The 18,997-nt window shown below is 42.4% G+C and overlaps 1 protein-coding gene across 5 annotated transcripts in view; it reads left to right on the top strand.

Annotated features, from left to right (window-relative positions):
* Positions 1–18,316, top strand: part of rabgap1l (RAB GTPase activating protein 1-like) — a 115,755-nt gene extending 97,439 nt beyond the window's left edge. For 4 of the 5 annotated variants that reach the window (XM_070960444.1, XM_070960442.1, XM_070960443.1 and 1 more), the window contains 7 exons: positions 7,294–7,386; positions 10,681–10,791; positions 11,424–11,528; positions 12,142–12,225; positions 12,750–12,821; positions 13,688–13,888; positions 15,193–18,316. In XM_070960444.1, coding sequence (XP_070816545.1) covers positions 7,294–7,386; positions 10,681–10,791; positions 11,424–11,528; positions 12,142–12,225; positions 12,750–12,821; positions 13,688–13,888; positions 15,193–15,348 — 822 coding nt within the window. In that variant the 3' untranslated portion in view covers positions 15,349–18,316. Of the gene's footprint in view, positions 1–867; positions 1,439–7,293; positions 7,387–10,680; positions 10,792–11,423; positions 11,529–12,141; positions 12,226–12,749; positions 12,822–13,687; positions 13,889–15,192 lie in introns of those variants that run through there. The other variant, XM_070960446.1, reaches the window with a different exon arrangement.
* The last annotated feature ends 681 nt before the right edge of the window (positions 18,317–18,997 follow it).

The following is an 18,997-nucleotide window of genomic DNA, read 5'->3' as shown; positions in this document are numbered from 1 at the left end:
CAGATATTGTGGTGTCATTCGTAAACAGGAACTTTAGTTCCCCTGCAGCAGGGAATACATGGCCTGCTAGACCATTAGCCCTCAGCCTGAACTTATCTGGGCACGTTTACACTGACTTATAACTCAGTCCCAGTAGCATGTACTTAACGGTGGCTACACGTACAGGACATCTGCCTCCCACAACACCAGATGAACTGCGTCACACCCACACAGGTTAAAAACAAGGAAAATATTTTTCACAGGAAAGGTGATAGTCACATGAATTATTTGATTTTTTTCATTATCTTGTGACTATTCAAAAATTGGAGAATCATGACTCATTGCTAACGTGGATGACAAACTGCAACTAATGCGTAATTGCAAACAGAAGACTCAGTAGATCTGATTTAGAGCAAAAGATAAGACACTTTACTGGGTCACAGTAGGGAACATGACTGTTCACTTGTCTCTGTTTGCAAAGAAAGAATTCTATGATGTACCTCTGTGGTAGAAACAAAATGACGAGAACAACACAGGGGCAGGAAAACACATCATAAGAGAGAGACGACAAAGTGAACTCATAGATGACGAGGGGTTATTGATGCATTTCTCCTGTCAGGAGGAAACAGGAGGAGCCTGTTGCTATCGCAGCAGCAACGTTGTCAGGTAGTTCTTAGCTGCGGGGTCCCTCTGGGAGGTTGTTACAGTATTTAGACATCGTCCAGGATCGCCTTGAAGTTGCTTTCACTTCACTTCCTGGGTTTTACTGGTGGAACGATGTACAACTATGTACGACAAGTCACTGTGGTTGATCTGGCAACTTCCTTCCTATCTCTCTTAACCTCAAACACAGTCACACAAACTCACATACACACACGCAGTGTAGATGTGTAAACAAGCCTGTATCTTAATTTGTACCAGCGGCAGAGAAGACGGCAACCTAAAGAGGGAGAGTGAGGGAGGGAGAGAGAGGCACGAGAGAGAGAGAGACGATAAGAGACAGGGAGAGGGAAGTACTCACTCAGTGAGTAGGATAAGAAGAAAAAGCAAACTCATCCTGCTTTGTCACACACTTCTAGCATTACAGAGAGGGAGAGAGAGAAACAAACAGGTGTGTTGTACTCGCTCATCCCCTCGCCCCTCCTCCTCTCAGTGGGCGGGGTCCAGCTCCTGAGGGACTCTTGAAAGCAACCAGTCTCCTCCTCCTCTCTCAGTCAGAAACAAAACCTGTCAGCGGCACTCCTCTCCTTTTCCTTCTCCACTGCTTTCCCTCCTCCTCCTCATTCTTCTTCTTCATCCTCTCCTCCTCCTTGCTGTTGGGGCAAGAGGAATCAAGATGATGCAGGAGGTGTCCATCATGGTGGCGTACGACGCTCATGTAGTCGACCGACCAGGGGAGGAGGACACCTTGGCTCGCTTGGTTGCCCACTCCAGACCTCTCAGAGCTCCCAGACCGGTGGTAGGTCTGTTCTCCAGTCATTTGGTTTATTCATCTTTGTCTTTTGCTCCTTCTTTTATCCCTTTTTTCCCTCTCTGGGTGCATTGAGTGTATTCCTGTTTAACTGATGGGTGACATTCCCAACTGTTCCGACTGGCCCTGCACTCTTGCAGTTTTTAGGTAAGAGAAATGGAAAGAGGAATTCACCTGCTCCTCTTCATGTGATGTTGTTGGTTGGCAGTTGTTTTTCTCTCTTCTGTCTTTATCTTTCTGCTGCATAGAAACTTGGAGAAAGAAATGGAGATTTCACAGAAACCTCATGTTCGTTTCCATGAGATAGCCATTGTAGACTCATGTAGGAATGTTTGGGTGTGTGTTGTGTTACTAATGAAAGTGTGTGCGATGTTTGAGGTTACAGAGCTTTGTCAGTCAGCCCAGACGCAGAGCTCGTTTGCGCCTGTCAGTTTGTTTCAATTACTGATAAATCTGGAATCAATGGAGACCTTGTGTGTGTGGATGTTGGTGTGTGTTTCCTCACGTGGGTAATTGAATTCCATGGCCTAGTTTTTCCTGAGATGAGTTGGTTTTGTCCTAATTTTAATATTCAAACTGTTGCACCGCCACCTTATGTAAGAGCAGGTCACCTCTCTCCAAGCACACACGCATACACACACACACACACACACACACACACACACACACACACACACACACACACACACACACACACACACACACACACACAAAATCTCTTTCTGGCTGTACAATACCCGGTACAACACTACAGTGAGTTGGAGGTTTGGGACCAATTCCATTTTCTGCTGCAGGGATTCAGGCCAGGAATCTAAATGGGGGCCTGGTACCATTTCCTGCGGCACCAAGTGTCTTAAATCGCCTAGCCTGAATCAGAGTGGCCTCTGTCCTCAAACTGGCCTCTAATATTTACACTTAAAGTTGTGGGAAGCAAGTTGGAGGATGCATCAGCTGGTTTGAGCTGTGACACTTGTAAGCGTGTATGTGTTTGTGTCTATCAGTGCTGCTGTCTGAAGCAGTCTTGAGCAAGATGCTGAGCCCTGAACACGCTCACTCTTTGTAATTCAGCAGAGCAGGTTTCACCCTGGCCCTGGAATTTTAGGAATATCACTAAATGAAGTTTAAAATGTCTTGAATATTTTCTGGACATTTTGTTTTCACATGCAGAGAACTTTCCTGTAATACTGTTGAAAATTTGTTATGTTGTAGCTCATATTACAGTCTTACTGGTTGTAAGTCATGATTTTATATTTGTGTAATTCTGCCCACCATATTTATATATTTATTTCATAAGATGGTTTTTAATACAGCTTAACCTGAAAGCCATCGCCAGATTGTAAAGAAACGCCACATTTAGAGAAATGGAAGCACTCTCATGCAGTTCTTATGGAGTTCAAGGAGTTGGTGATCCCATGTGATTGTGGCTGTAGTGGGTCTGTATGTTTGAATAAAGGTCTTTCCTCTAACAGGTAAGCACAGCCCAGGTATGCCTTGTATTTCATTACACAGTCATGCTGCAGTGTTTGTGTGTTTTAGGGGTGTTCGAGAGCAGCAGGTTGCATAATCAGTCACTCGACTTCAGCTTGTCTGTCAGTGATCTCTGGTTTAATGTGTAACTCAGAGAGAACAGTGCACAAGTTTCACTGACTGCAGTGGCCTGTCCACACTTTTTTTTCTTTACTGGGGTGGCCCAAGTGAGGCACTGTGTTATGTGGGGGTGGCATGAAATAAGTGTACACATGCACACACACATCAGAAGAACATTAATTTACAATTTCTTGGCCAATCAGATCTCAGGGGTGGCCAGTGTCATGCAGCTGTGTAACGGACACACTAAGTCATTCCTGTATAGTGCAGTGCACTGAGGAGGAGGAGGCGCTTCTCCTTTCTTATTGAGGTTCTACATTTTGTTTCAGTGGAGTGCTGTAAATCCAGGAGAACCAGGTTCAACGTCTCAGCATGCTGAAGTGTCCTTGAGCAAAACACTGACTGTCTACCAGCTGCTGTTCTCCAGCTGACCCTGCTCTTCTCAGCCAGTCAGGGCTCAGTGTTGTGAGGACTTAGTCTTCACATTTGTTCAGTTTGATGAATTCAGCTTGTTTGTTTTTTAACAAAACAATACATTACAATCATTTTACACTCAGGGTGATGAAGAAATTCTAATATGGTGGCAGTTAAAAAAAATAATGATTGATAGAGATGCTGAGTCATGGTGGCATGACTTTGTCTTTACAAAGGAAATACTGTGAAATGACTGTGAAATGATTTGCAGTGTAATTTTCACTGAATGCAACCAACTGAATGGTTTTCTTAAACCTTCACTTGTGTATGCGTGGAAACTTTAACATCAGGGAGAAGAAAATCATACTTACTGGCAGTTTGGGTTTGTTAACCAGCAGAAATCAGTATCAAACCATTGCGTCACATACTGGAAGCCTGGAATATATGACACCACCAGTGTCTTTAGCCGCTGTGGGAGAGTCATGAAAGGCATTAAATGAGTATGTGAGAGGAAAGTGAAAGCACAAATGAGTGGTGGGTTTGAGGGACTAGTGGGTGCGTTCGACTCTCAAAGTGTCAAATGTGGAGGTGTTCAAAATCTGAGGAAACACAATAATCTAACAATGTTTCATGCGCACAGGTTTCAGCACAAGACAAGAGTGAAGTCGGTCATTTTAAATATTGTTTTGTAATTTCGTGCCAGAGAAGCTAACAACAGAAACCACATTTACTTCACCAAATCATTGTGGAAGGGCTGCGTTGATCACATGAGCTGTGTGAAACATGAGCCGCCGAGATTTAAGGTTGGACTGATGTATCGGCCGACAAAGACACTCCATCACTGGCTTTTCAGAACAGAGACGAAGTGTACCATGATGGGGTTAAATTATTTTTCAGAGGCCTTTTTTTACAACCAGACAAAAACAAGATTTTTGAGGCAAACTCTAAAAACATGACCGTTTCACCTAAAACATATTTATAACCTACATATTGATATAATGTCGCTGCAAAGCAAAAATCTAGAATGTCCCGCATTTATCAAGTTGGCCACCAAGAAGGAGGAAAACCTTTTGTTTACAGATAGCTGTAGGTAAAGCATGTAAAGTACTGGATTCATAGATTAGATTGTTTGCATCCAGGATTCCTTGGTGCTTGCAGGGGAACACCACGTTCAATTTGTCTGCATTGTTTTGTTACAATAAAATGATTATTAACCAGCCTGCAGAGACCGAGCTGCTCTTCCCACACAGATAACAACAGAATGAGCCTGAGCCCTGCGGGGGACTTGTGTGTTAGGTAGATTACAGTGTGACGTTCATTCACCTCAGCGGTTCCTGGGTCGTAGAGGTCAAGGGTTAACCCACAGCTCAGTGAGGAGGACAGGTAATGGCTGTCTTGGTAGGCACTCTGAATAAGCAGTCAGTTCAGTTTCCCTCATCTGGTTTTATTCATGAAGGAAGGACATTGTTGATAATAGTAGTAATTGTGAGTACGTTTCATGTAACGTCATTGTGTCAGACCTGTAAACAGCAGACTGTGAGGAAGCTCACGAGTTTGCTTCAAAGCAGAAAGGAAGGACATTTATTGATTTTGGAGAAAAATCAATTTGACACATTTGAGCTACAGCAGACAACATGACTACATGCTAAAGTAAAGCTTCAAATAATCATCTCCGTTATTCCATATTGGATAACTGTACAGTGTGTTCCTCTGATTGATCCAACCTGTGCCCGCTTCATTAAAGCTAGTGTACTCACTGTTCTGTTCTGTGACACAGAGGCGAGACACTCTCCCTTTAACTCTCTCTCTATCCCTTCATACGCACATAACACATAACAGCACGCAACAACAGGTAAGAGTGAATCAAGCGCTTGACTCGATTTAAATGGACACACACTCACAAACACACACATGGCCGTCTCAGAGGAGGGGCCATGTGACTGACGCCGTAACGCTTTGCGCTATGGCAACACTGTTTCCACACGGGGGGGGGGGGGTATGTTATGTTACCACCCACCTGCAGCACAAACACACACAGATGCAGTACAGTATCAGTCAGTCAATGTTGTTTCATATTTCGCTGCTGTTGGTTTAAAGCCACTCAGGTGATATTTGGGGTGTTTTCCATGACTTAGATTGAAGGTCTTTGTAATATTTTCTGTGTTGGCGGAGTTGGATGACCTTTAAGCTCTCAGTGCGTCTTTGAGGTGAATTTCAGTGACAGTTACACCACACAGAAACATTGTTTGCTTACAAACTGAATTTCCTGTCTTCTGGCAGACACTTTTATGTGGTATGTTCATGTGAACCGTGTTTCCAAGATGCATAAAAATGCACAAGGAAGTCACAGGTTTTGATTTTGTGTTTGCACTGCTTGATAGTTTCTGAGATTAAAAAGATCTCAGCAGCAGATGGGCTTCAGCGAGCACAGTTCAACTCTCTGTGGCCTGTCTGTATCCAACCTTCAAACAGCTTCAAAACTGACTCTGGCTGATTTCATCAAGCTCCGTTGTTTCAAAAAAGTTAGTGAGACGAGCTGTGGAGTACTTATTGAGACAGCATTAATTAAAATGAACAGAAGAGATTCTGCCAATGTTGTTTGAGAAATGTTGCTTCAGTCAGTATTTTTGACCACACAAATAAATGTTTACATAACCATATTTGTTTTTCTGCACTCAACAACATTGAAAATATATCCAGCTTGTTTTACTCCATCTTGAAATATTACTACAAATATTGCTGATGTAAACAAACCTTTAACACCATCAATGGCTGAATAACCTTTATATTGTATTATATGTATATGGAGTATATTAAAAGACTTATGGCAGCTTCCAGTCCTGTGTTCAGTGGTGGGGCTTCCCTTTCTGTTTCCATTAGATTTACAGATGCTCCCGTTTTGTACTTAACAGGCAGGGCTGCATATTGTTTACTTAATGAATGTATTAGATGGACCACAGTCAGGCACAGTTCTCTTGTTGGCTTTCATTAGAAAATGACCGAGTTCAGACAGCTTCGTCTGTACGTCATCTCAATTTCCGTTGTCTTTCCTATCAGCAGGAAATGAGTGACTGTTGGTCATGTAGTGTAAACTGAAAGTTTCTGATGTCTGAGAACAATTTGTAGTTACTCTGAGCAGCTGATTTACAGTTAAATGCGCTGTACCCCTTTTTTTGTCTTCTGGTATTTTAACTTGATTTCTACTGTGAAAATGGCACATTTAGACAACAACATACAGAGACGCATACTGACCGTGAACGTATATAGAACAGATGGTGCAATAGAAACTGCAGCGTGAACCACAGGACCGCAACATTTCAGATGCAATTTTCAGAGTGAGCTCAGCTAGTTTTGACTTGTCTGTTTATGTGTTGGCTGCGTGGTGTAACCTTTTAGTTTGTTTTCATGTTGGTGATCTCAAACCTGAGACATCAAGCAAAGTCCACATTGAGGAAAATCGCCCAGCATCTTGAAGTATTTTTGACTGAACCAACTGAGTATGTTCTTTAAAACCTATCCAACTGTCCTTGAACGTGACACTTTATCCTCACTCGTAGCTGTGACTGACCTCTTGGGGCAAAGTGGTATTTGTGTCTCAGGGAGAAGAAAGGAAAGTAACATTTATGCTGAGAGAAGCAGGCTGTTGGAGGGTTGCTAGTTTGAATCCCACTGAGAACTTTAGAGCCAGAGGAGACATCTCAGTGACAACTACTGAACAATACCATGACTTTCGTAATGTACAGTGTCTCCCCTCACTCACTACGATGGGCTGGGCTGGGATTTTATCAGGTAACTGTCATGTGTCATGTGTCATGTGTCAACAGTCTGCCTGGTGTTTTCAGGTTCCAACCAAAAAGCTGAAGAAGTTTGAGAAGGAATATCAAACACTGAGAGAGAGCCAGCTGCAACAAGAGGACCCCATTGACCGATACCAGGTAGGACGTACACACACGCACACACACACACACACACACACACACACACACACACACACACACACACACACACACACACACACACACACATTCTTTAAGACACAGGATATCTCACTTTCCTTACGCTTGCTGCTTGTGGTATGCTGTTTCATTCACTCAACCTGGAGGAGAAGTTGAGATATCTTAGAGGTTGTGTTGAAAGCGCGGCCCCTCATCTTGGTGCTAAAATTAGCCATGTTTCTAAGATTAGAAATCTCTTTTCAATGCAACACTGCTTCATCAAACTGTACCTTTGTTAGTATTTGTGACACTGTTCTTGTTTGAAATGTGACTTTTCACACAGCACAGACTTTTATCATTATCCACCCAAACATCTGTAACATTTATTTTTGGGTGAAGCTGCAGGGTGTTGTCAGAGGTTTCTCACTGCTGAAAGTGATTCACCTTCAGAAAATAAAAACCGGAGCAATGAGGCAGATATTTAGAGATTCAGACAAACACTGTCAACAGGCAGCGTCTCTATCTTTCATTCGCTCTGTTGTGTCAGCATTTCTTTCCTTTCCTCTTGGATTAAATCTGTCATTCTTGCTTTTCCAAATTCATTTCAGGGCGCAGTTTAATTCTTTTTTTATTTTTCCTCAAATTTGTCTTTGAAACTGGGAGGATGGGGTTGAAACTGGCATAATTAGAGCTGTTCAGCTCATGTTTTTATTGTCTGCTGATTTTTTAAGTAAAACTTAAAGGCATAGTTACAAATTTTTAAGTTAATCTCCAAAATATACCCGATTGCTGGAAACCAAGGAAGTTTGACTGGACTGAAAATGTATTAGGATATGGAGAGGTTATAGTGAGCCGTGCTACTACAGTAGTACTGGTGGTGGAAGAGAGGGAAGGTCATTGCTTGGCATCCCTCCCAATTTTCACACTGGATGTATTGGCGAGTATATCATTGAGGACCCAATCCGCAGGGCATGCAGTATTTATTAGTAGCATTATATAGTAGCATTACTAGTGGACGTGACGATATCATGGCAGGTGTATTGCTCAGGACCCAAGGAAGCACAGTGTCGAGTGTGAAGTTGTTTGGATGAGCAGAAAACTGGAGGCCAAGCAGTTGGTCTGAGGCCAACAGGCATGTCTTAAAGGGGCATTGCACTATTTTACGCCAAATTCCAGATGTATGCATGGGAAATGGAATTCCTTTGACCTCTACTGAATAAACTGAGAAGTGATTGGTGGTCAAGCTAAGACCAAAACAGTGTTTCTTAGACTGTGAAAAATCTCAAAATCCAACAGTTTCCTAGTCAGTCGGACTGTCGTCATGAGATAAACTGAAATAAAAATGAGACAAGAATAAAAGAAATGGTTTTATTAAACATTTAAGTAAAATTAAAACTTTCATCTCAAGAAGAAACACTATAAATTACACGTTGTTTTTGTGCTCAAGGCAGGAGTGGTACGGTGGAGCACACGGTGTTGCTTTATAAGCTGCTTGTTCTGAAGGGAAGGAAAGACTTTTATTGTAGATAAGGTGCTGGATCAGAGCCACCTCCTCTGTAACCAATGGAAACACTTTCTCACTGAGTCAGAGGACAAAAAGGAGACAAAACAGGAGTGTTGCTGTTTGTTAATGAATACAGGATGAAATCGTTCATACCCTTCTTGAAGGAAAGACTTTTTTGATTTCATTTCCTTTGTGTTTCCTGTTATACAACAGTTCAACAGTTTTAGAAGGTTTACACTCCAGGTTTGGGTATGTTCTCATTGTCTTGTACTGTCTGGGGCGTTTGTGTGACTTTTTTAGCCAGTCGTCGTTTCTCTTGGCTGCCTTCCATGTTTGTCATTAATCTGAAATCAAAGCGTTGAAGAAAGATAGGAGAGGGAGAGAGAGTGAGGCTGGTGAGTGACACGCAGGGAAGGGAAACTCCTATCAGGATCATGTGTTTAAGTTCAGTGTGTGCTGCTAGAGGCTCCATATGAAGACGTTGCTGTGACTGTGGACTGCAGCACGGTAAGCTGCCTCTGATCCAGCGACACATTTTCTACAGTTTCTTATGCTTATGGCTTTAACTAATCTGAAATGTTTATGTGCAAGTTTTTATATTTTTTAGGATTGATAGACCTCTTGACATAAGACATAAAAAGGTAGACTATGTGTGATTTTACTATAAAGACTCAGATGTTTCTTCAGTCTAAATCATGACCTATGGATGACTGCAGCACTAAGCACACTGAGACTGTATACTGTTGGTTTTTCCTGTTTGTCCAAATTAAACCCATTAATTTTCTGCTCACAGGAAGTAATTAACTTAATCTGAAGAGCAGCACGCAAACTGTCTCTAAAGCGTGTGACATGTGTGTGTGTGTGTGTGTGTGTGTGTGTGTGTGTGTGTGTGTGTGTGTGTGTGTGTGTGTGTGTGTGTGTGTGTGTGTGTGTGTGTGTGTGTGTGTCTGTATGTATAGATGTTCAGGTGCATGTGTATTTCTGCTTTGTGATGTGCGTTTTTGTTCTTGCGCACTATGCAGCTTATTTATACTTTTTGTGCACACACATATGTATCTGTGCGCGCGTGTGTGTGCATGTGTGTGTGGTTAATTAGTTAATCAGGGGTAAAAGAGGTCATCATTGCAAAAGTGACAGGATATCAGAGTCAGGTGACGGCTTGTAACTGTGACAGCTGCTTTGTCCCACTGAGGCCGTCATGTGAGACTGTTTACAGGCAGACCACTGATCATGAGTTTCCACTAAGGGTCTACAATGGGGAATTTTAGATGGCGTGTGTGTGTGTGTGTGTGTGTGTGTGTGTGTGTGTGTGTGTGTGTGTGTGTGTGTGTGTGTGTCTGTCTGTGTCTGTCTGTGTCTGTGTCTGTGTCTGTGTGTGTGTGTGTGTGTGTGTGTGTGTGTGTGTGTCTGTGTCAGCATGTGAGTAAGACATAAATCTTTTTTCACAGTCACATTGTGGGGACTCTCCTTCCTTGGGGACAAGACACACTGTAAATAATAATGTAAATCACTGGATTTTAGGGTTAAGACTTAAAGTTAGGGTTTGGCAAGTAGTGGTTATGGTTCGGGTAAGTGTCAAGGAAATAAATGTAAGTCTATGTAACATCCCCAGAAAGTCGTGCGGTGATCATTAAATGCTAAACTGTTTATTTAATTCCAGAATTACATTGACATTATCATTTCATCAAAAGTGCAGCTAATATATGATTATTTTTACAAGTTTGGATTTACCTTACAGGCACTAATACATTGTACACCTGTGTGTTTTTTATGTGTGTGTGATTGTGCAGAGGGAGAACCGTCGTCTTCAGGAGGCCAGTATGCGGCTGGAACAGGAGAATGATGACTTGGCCCATGAACTGGTCACCAGCAAGATTGCCCTACGGAACGACCTTGACCAGGTAACACAGCGCCTCCACAGGACACCTTCAAACCTACAGTATATTCTGTTTACTTTGTGTCACATAAAGGCTGATGTAACGGATGTGCTGGGATTATTTATTTGCTCAGTCAGGCTCTGTTTAAATGTAGTATGTTGTTTTATATAGAGAGCACATTGAGAAGCAGTGTATGCTCCAAATGCATATGCTTTTGGAAATGGGCTGTAACTTGAATCTTTTGTGGCAGAGAAATTTCAGATGTTGATTAAAAACCCTTACTCTGACAGCAACATACAGACAAATGCTGCTGTAAGCAGAAACACGTTTCCAGATATTAAACGCTCCTCCCCGACAGCTGTTGTTGTGGTGCTCATAATGTAAGCATTGCACTAAATAGACGACCGAGGACTGCAGCTGTGCTGGACAGTTCTCAGTGTGAATCTATAAAACTGTATTAATGAGTCCATAAGACAAGATTATAAAAATGCAGATATTCCAGTGCATCAAGTCGGCATTAAATCCCAAATCTGGGCTTGGTAAACCTCTCGTGGCTTCTGCTTGCTCTCCATTTGAATGTGTTTGTGCACTCTGGTGGTTGTGCGTTGATGTTAAGTGAAGGGTCTCTGTCTGTTTGTGTGCGTACGTGCACTCAGGCTGAAGACAAGGCTGATGTTTTAAACAAAGAGCTGCTGAGCACAAAGCAACGTCTGGTGGAGACGGAGGAGGAGAAGAGGCGACAGGAGGAGGAGACGGCTCAGGTAACATCTGCCCTCACCTCGTTAAGCTCAGCCTTAACGACCTACAGGCCTTATTGGTCACTTGATGCAGTGATCTTTGCAGCCTTTGCATTGGTTGTGTTTACTTGTTATTAAAAAAAAGTGAAATTATACTTTTTAATCAGGCAGCACAGTGTGTGCCTCCTGGGAAGCTGGATTAATGGCTTCACTATTTTATAATTCTGATGACTCAAAACCACTTAAATCCACCAAAAGGCAGAATTGGGTCATTAATAATGACTCAGTGACTAAAGGAAATTCAACATCCTCAGCAGGTGGCTTATAATGGCCGTAGGTCACCTTGTCACAGCAGAACACCATTTTAAATGATGCTCAGTAGTTGTGTGATTAGTGTCGCCCAACAGCTTAATAATCAGAATCAGAAAAAGCTTTATTGCCAAGTACGATTTTACACATACGAGGATTTTGCTTTGGTGAGGTTTGTGCATAAATAAACGTTCAGTGACAGTTCATGGCCTGTATACTGCAACCTTATTCATTCTTACCATCATGTTCGAGTGTAATGTTCTGTCAGCTCATCCTGCTCATTAATGTACACTTTTATAGTTTTGTCATCTTTGTTTGTCCCTCTCAGCTGAAGGAAGTGTTCAGGAGGGAGCTGGAAAAAGCGGAGCTGGAGATCAAGAAAACCACAGCGATCATAGCTGAATATAAACAGGTTGGACAGCTTTAATACCCCTAAATCCATCTGCCGTAAAATCTGCTGTTGAAATAGAAAAAAGTTAGCATCCTCACTCATTTGCTCATTTACAGACAGTGCAGACAAAACCTTTCACTGATGATCTTTACATTTTCATTTTTCCTATATTATTCGCACTTCCTTTTATTTAGTTTTTCCAAGTTTTCTGTAAATAAAGCTCATATCATTGGCAGTAACATATCAGTGCAGCTCTGTTCGTATCCAACTAGCTCATAGCACTATCCAAAGCATTTTTATTTGTTTTACACATCCTTCACCGCTATAAAAAGTAACTGTTTACACAGAGTAACAGGATAATAAAGACTGATCTACAGACCAGCTAAAGGCCAAAGATGAACACTCAAAAGATAAACAGATAAAGTTCATTCTGCTCATTTGAGTTTTCCTGGAGAAACGCGAGCTAAGAATTTTTCAGTGTCTGTCTTGTGTTGTAGTTGAAATGTGCTGCTCTTGTATAACCTGACTTCCTTTCCGTGTTTCAGATCTGCTCCCAGCTGAGCACCAGGCTGGAAAAACAGCAGGCTGCAACAAAAGAGGAGCTGGACATCGTCAGGGTGAGAGTAACGCACAGCTACTGTAGAATGTAACAGTAGCAAGTTAAGAGACTTTCAAGCTCCAAAGTGAAGCCACAACATGTTGAATTACCAAACAAATGGATTTACAGGATTGGTCTGTCTTTCAGTTAGGACAAGCCCAGGTTGGTACACTATCACACCCATAAAGACCCTGATTGCACAAATTATCCCACGCTGCTCATTTGTCAAGCATGACATGTTGCTCTTTGTGGGTGTGTGTAATTTATTGCCAGTTGAAATGGGAAGTTGCAGGGGGACATAACACATTAATGAGGACCAGCAAGAGATGGAAGCTGAGAGGATAAGAAGAGAAACCTAATTCAGAGATTATTGTAAATGTCTCACATGACCAGTTAAATGTGCTATGATTTACTGCTGTAGCAGGTTAGCTACAGCTGAATTCTGTATTACTTTATTACACTCAGCAAACATTGTTGGGTTTCAGGGTGGGGCTGTGCGTTTAGTGATGATGAAATGGATGAATTGTGAAAATTAAACTTCCCCTTGAGCAATGAGTACAAGGCAGGAATAATCTATGAAAACCTGTTTAGAATGTGTTTGCTTGTGAGGTCCTGGCCACCAGGCGCAAGTCAAACTCCAAGGAAACTCTTTAGTCCCAATTGCCTGTAAATAATACGGTATAAACAATCATGAATATTATTTTCACCCACTGCCAGACAAGTGCTCTGCCACACCAGGAGTGTTGTTCAGCATAGAGATATATCTGTTACACTGTGAGTGCACATGTACAAGAACATGTGTTCTTAGCTGTATTCACATGTCTATACAGTCTGTTCACCCACCAACCTCTGCTAACATATGTGTGTGTTTATGTACCCATGCAGAGTAAGGTAATGGGCTGTGAGCACTGCAGGGACCTATTCAGCACCCTGGGGTCCCTCCAGACATCGTCCCCCGGCAGGGACAAGACATCCACAGAGCCGCTGGACGAGGAGAAGGACGGACTGAAGGAGCAGCTGAGGCAGCTGGAGCTGGAGCTGGCACAGACCAAACTGCAGCTGGTGGAGGCCAAGTGTCGCATCCAGGTCAGCAGCAGCAGGGAGAGACAGTGATAAGAAAAACTCTAATCTGAAACAGAATCTGCTTTGTGCTAGTTACAATTATCATTTTCACAACGAGTGCCCACGTTATGTAAGTAGCAAATGTACTTGCACCTATCTGTCTGCACATTGCCGTGCTGATCTTAAAATGAGGTGTAGTCAGGTGCACCGTTGCTGCTTTGCTAACCTGAGGCAGCAGAGAGCAGTTACGCCATCGCCCAACAGTATTTTCGCTATTTGAAGAGCACGTTTGTCTGATAGTAATATCCTCCCACACTTTGTAGATTCCTGCTGATCCTTTAGATGGTCCGCTTGCACGCCTTCACTTCACACACGAGCAGATCTGCTTCCTCAGCAGAAAACCGTTCTCTTCTCCCACTTGCCAAACCCACCATTTTAAAAAGCAGTGCGCCTTTAACAGCAAGTGCAGCTGGCTTTCAAGAGGATGATAGATGCACTCTGATTGATTTAATTCATGCTACACCCAAAACACACCTATGATTAATGGAGGGACAAGCACAACCCCTTTGCACCTTACCTTGCATTAAGATTATGCGCCATTTAACCAGGAAAAGTGGAGTTGACCAAGTCCTGAATGCACTTGTGTCATGCACTTAAGATAATTTGCTATAGATCGTTTAAATAGGGCAGTAAGAGTTTACAGCCATGTTAGCCGCTCTGTGAGCCTTTATTTAGGTACAGCTGCACTTGGAGCTAAACGCTATGTCAGCGTGCTAACATGGTGCAGTGAATATCAGTATCTCAACTGATCCTTTTGTGTTAGCATGCTAACAGTTCTAACTGGCACAAAACAGAGTACAGCTGAGGCTGATTGGAGTGTACAATGATGGCACTGGATGAAAAGTTAAGATCAAGGATCATCAAAGCTATTACATTGATATGTGTATCAAACTTCATGGCAGTCTGTCCAATAGCAGTCAAGACATTTCACCAAAAAACAAGTATCAACTGCACCCTGCACCCATACAAACCCACCTGAACCCACTCCAGTTGGAAAGCACATGCAGCCATGGATGTGACGCATATAAGGAGGTATATTCCAAGAGGAAAGTCCATCAAGTGCATCAGACTACACAGGTGCTCTGAAAAGTCTGCTGCTAATTTGAATTATCGGTTGTCATTAAGTGTCGTGTGTAACTGGAGGTATGTTTTGTGCTGGATTGTCTGACAAACACAACACAACACAACACAACACAAATGACAGTGTGTTAGATGAACATGAGAAACTGCATGCTGTCCTCCTCACTGCGCCTGTTGTCACTCTGCAGGAGCTCGAGCACCAGCGGGGAGTCCTGATGAACGAGATCCAGGCGGCCAAGAACTCTTGGCTCAGCAAGACTCTGGGCTCCCTGAAGAGCTCTGCATCATCTTCCTCCAGCTCCACGTCCCAGACCCCGTCCTCTCCAAAGGAGGGCCCTGCCTAGACGACCGTCCCTCCGTCTGTCCGTCCCCTGCAGGATGCACACTCGAGCTGAGGAACAAAGTTGAAGACACAAGCAGCAGAGAAATGCAGTATTCCTTTTTTTTCAGCCAGTGGCAAAGCAGAGCTCACCAGCTTCTTGGACTGCAAACAGCTGATGATGATGAGGGAGGAAACAGGCGGGGGACTGGACCAGCCACCTGTCTTTTACTTAATGTTTACATTTCTTAGACTAAAACGTGTTTGTTGACCTTCTCGGCCTCACAGGTGATGAGACAGGTGACGAGAAATCATCACTGAGGTTGAGTTAAAAGTTCAGTGTTCGATGCAGACGCTGTCTTGTTGAGTTAGATCTCTGAACTCTCATTACAAGGAAGCTGAATTAACATACTGTACACAATGGCATCTGTCATGTAGGTGAGTAATCTAGCTCCACCCTGTGGCCAGACATTGCTACTGCATAGTTATATTCATTTTAGCTGAGAATGAAACTCAGATTCAGTCTCACAATTTGAACAATATTCTCAGTGATAGTGATACTGCTACAGCTGCAGAGATATTATATGTTTACTGCACAAAAATTTTGGGGATCTATATTAACCATCTTCAGCGCAACAAAGCCACAGCACTCTGAAAAAGGAATACTGCATTCAGAGTCTTAAAAAAGAACAACACAGAAAGTTGTATTTCTTTATAGTAATATAACGTAAACAATGTTGTCATATAAATATGTATAACTAATTATTGATTTTTGTAATAATCTTGTACAGTTCTTTAAGAGAAGAAAAAAAACACAAGGAAAAGTTCTTTGTTAATGATGGTTTTTTTTGTTTGTTTTTGTTGTTTTTTTTTTTTGTTTTTTACCCTTTGGAATTTGAGTGTCATCTCTCCAGATGTTGACGTAAGCACAGTGTGTGATCGATCCAGTCGAGTCCAAACGCTGACGAGCCAAAGTGACAATCTGCAGAGGTCTTAATGTGCTTAATGTCCCCGCTGTGTGGAAGGTGTGTCATATCACCATCACAATGTCACTGATTTGTTGTTTTAATCCCAGTTCCATCTCATTCCTGTAAGTATTTAATTGGCATTTTTATTTTGTGCACAGTTTGGTAAGCTGTGATCTCAACAGTCATAGGCTTCACCTTCTGTGGCACACATCTTCAGTGATAATGTGAAGTTTCCAAAATAGTTTTAAAGTGTACAAGCTACAGGTTGACCTCGGTTTAATTTTTACTTTTTTTAAATCTGTCCTTGTTGATTTTGTTGTTTTAAATTGCACCAACTGCCTCTGGTGTCTGCAAACAGCTGTTATAGCTGGAGATATCATGGATTGTGTTCCTCTCTCAGAACAAAGGCCCTGATGTTTTCTGTCTGTGCTGTCACAGACTGGAGAGAGCCACATAATCCACCTCAGTAATCACAGAGAACCTGAGTCTGTCTGTCTCTGTAATGTAAAGTATGCAGACAACACCCACAGGAAGTTTTGAAAGTCTTCACGCGTTTATACCTGTTACTGTCCTCACAATACACTGTAGGCAGCAGAGTCAGCACATTAAATTAGGCAATTTTGTAATACAGTGTAGGTTCTGAAGTATCTGTTACATCCCTAAATAAACATGTAGCAGAATATTAATCAGCAAGATTAAGTTGCATTACTCATCCATCATTGCCAAACAGTCATGAGGCCATTTGCACGGCTGTGCCAACACCTTCTTTTCCCTTTGTCATGTTAAAACAATAACTTCCTAATCCATTCTTTATGCAATGAGTATAGCATGTGGACTCCTTAATCTCCCGTGTGTAAATAGTCAATAAAATTTACATATGCTTGACAAATGAACCTCTCACTAATGGGATTACTTAAGATTCAGCAAGGGAAGATGATGGCTTGTGTAAATGAGCTCAAAAGACTGACCTGAATACATTTGCTTTTGGTGTGTGTGCACTAAGTTGACAAATGCAACAATCGGCCAAAACGAGGGCTGCAGTGTAGGTGCCATATGTCCTCCACTCTCCTCTCTGGTTGTCACTGAAATCAGCCTTTGGACTCTGACTCCATGTGTACTTGTTTGTGTGAGTGTGTGTTTTTGTATGCGTGTGTTCTGCACTGTAATCATGTGTTTGAAGTTGAAATGGTTTCTTCTTCACGTGGCTGCCTTTTCTGTTGATGACTGAAGAGAAGAAAGCCGTCTGACTGTCTGAAATGTCGGACAGCGTCAGCTGTGCCATAAGAGACTCCCCCTCTGCTCCGTCCCCAGTGGTCTTCCTCCATGCGGCCTGAACCAACCTCGACAACAACCACGATCTCACAGACAGATCTGCTGAGCGTCATTTCCAGCAGCCCGTGTCACACATTTCCACCTGGAGCCTCCCAGTAATACCACTGTCCTCTCGCTGGTGACCACCAAGTAGCTGCACTGCAGGAAACGCACCATTGTAATGGAAAGGAGATGAAAGGGAGCTGACCGGCTGAATATCATTGAATTCCAGGTGTGTTTTGCATTTCCAGGACATTCCTAATTCACTACCGTGCATCATTCTTGTTGGTTACCTGCGACAGAGTTGTGCAACCAGTTTAATGTAAACTGAGGCCAAGTTGGAGAAAGCTCCTCGTCTTTTACGTGCACTAATGCAACATGGATATTTTAAACACTATTTGGAGACATGTTTTTGTTTCGTTCAAAAGTTATCCTGATCACAGAGCAGACTTGTTTTTTAACTGGTGATTATTGTTGCTGAGAGCACAGCTGCCAATTTATAATCCACTCTAATTAACAGTTGTGTTCCATGATGCAAATGCAGGCGGTGAGTGGGATTAGGAGTGTGATGTGTGCCATGTAGTTTACAGTGTGCTGTAATACCACAGTCCTGTTACATGGAAAGAGTCTTCTCCTGGGCTAGTCTCCAGCGCCGTTTGCTGTACAGTAACTGTCTGACCTGCATTAATAAATTTCAGTTTTTCTGTTCATTCATGAACTTTGAGCTTTCATTGAACAGCTGAATACTGAGTTGTATTACACATTTTAGCAATAAGAAAGGATCGACATAGCAAGTCACATGCTCTATTCTCTTTAAAGAAGACTCTTAAAAGTTTCCCAATTCACATGAATCCAGCAGCGGTTTTTATTGGCACTGCCACCACCATAAGCACAGGCTGAATCTGCATAACATGCAACATAACAATGAACAGACATCAACAGTGACTTGACTGAAAACGTTTGTGACGGTTTGTTGGTGTCTGTGGAGCACATACAGAAGATAAACTGGATCGCTTTGAACCAGGATGTTTAGCAGCTGCTGCAACATACGTATGAACTGTTTTGATGTAATTCTTTTGGTCTCTGTTTCAGTTAAAACCGATTCGGTTGATACATGAGCTGTAGAAAGTTTCTATAATCATGGAGGAATGTGGAAGGCAGAAGTTGTAAACTGATCTGATTGCAGGCTCAGGGCTTCAGCTCTTGTGTGGACTCTTCTTCTCTGGTGCCTCAGGTGTACCAGATCAGAACACATGAAGAAAAAGTGGTGGAATGTAATGAAGCAGGTTGTACTTTTATTTTAGTCTTTTCATGCCACTTTCCACTCTGCATTTCAGAGGGAAACATAATATTTTTTACTTCACCACATTTATCAGAAAACATGCCAAAAGCTTA

This window comes from Chaetodon trifascialis, chromosome 4 (assembly GCF_039877785.1).
Source record: "Chaetodon trifascialis isolate fChaTrf1 chromosome 4, fChaTrf1.hap1, whole genome shotgun sequence".
NCBI classification, from domain to species: Eukaryota; Metazoa; Chordata; class Actinopteri; order Chaetodontiformes; family Chaetodontidae; genus Chaetodon; species Chaetodon trifascialis.
The sequence above is the reverse complement of the archived record's forward strand: the minus strand, read 5'-3'. Positions and strand labels throughout refer to the sequence as shown.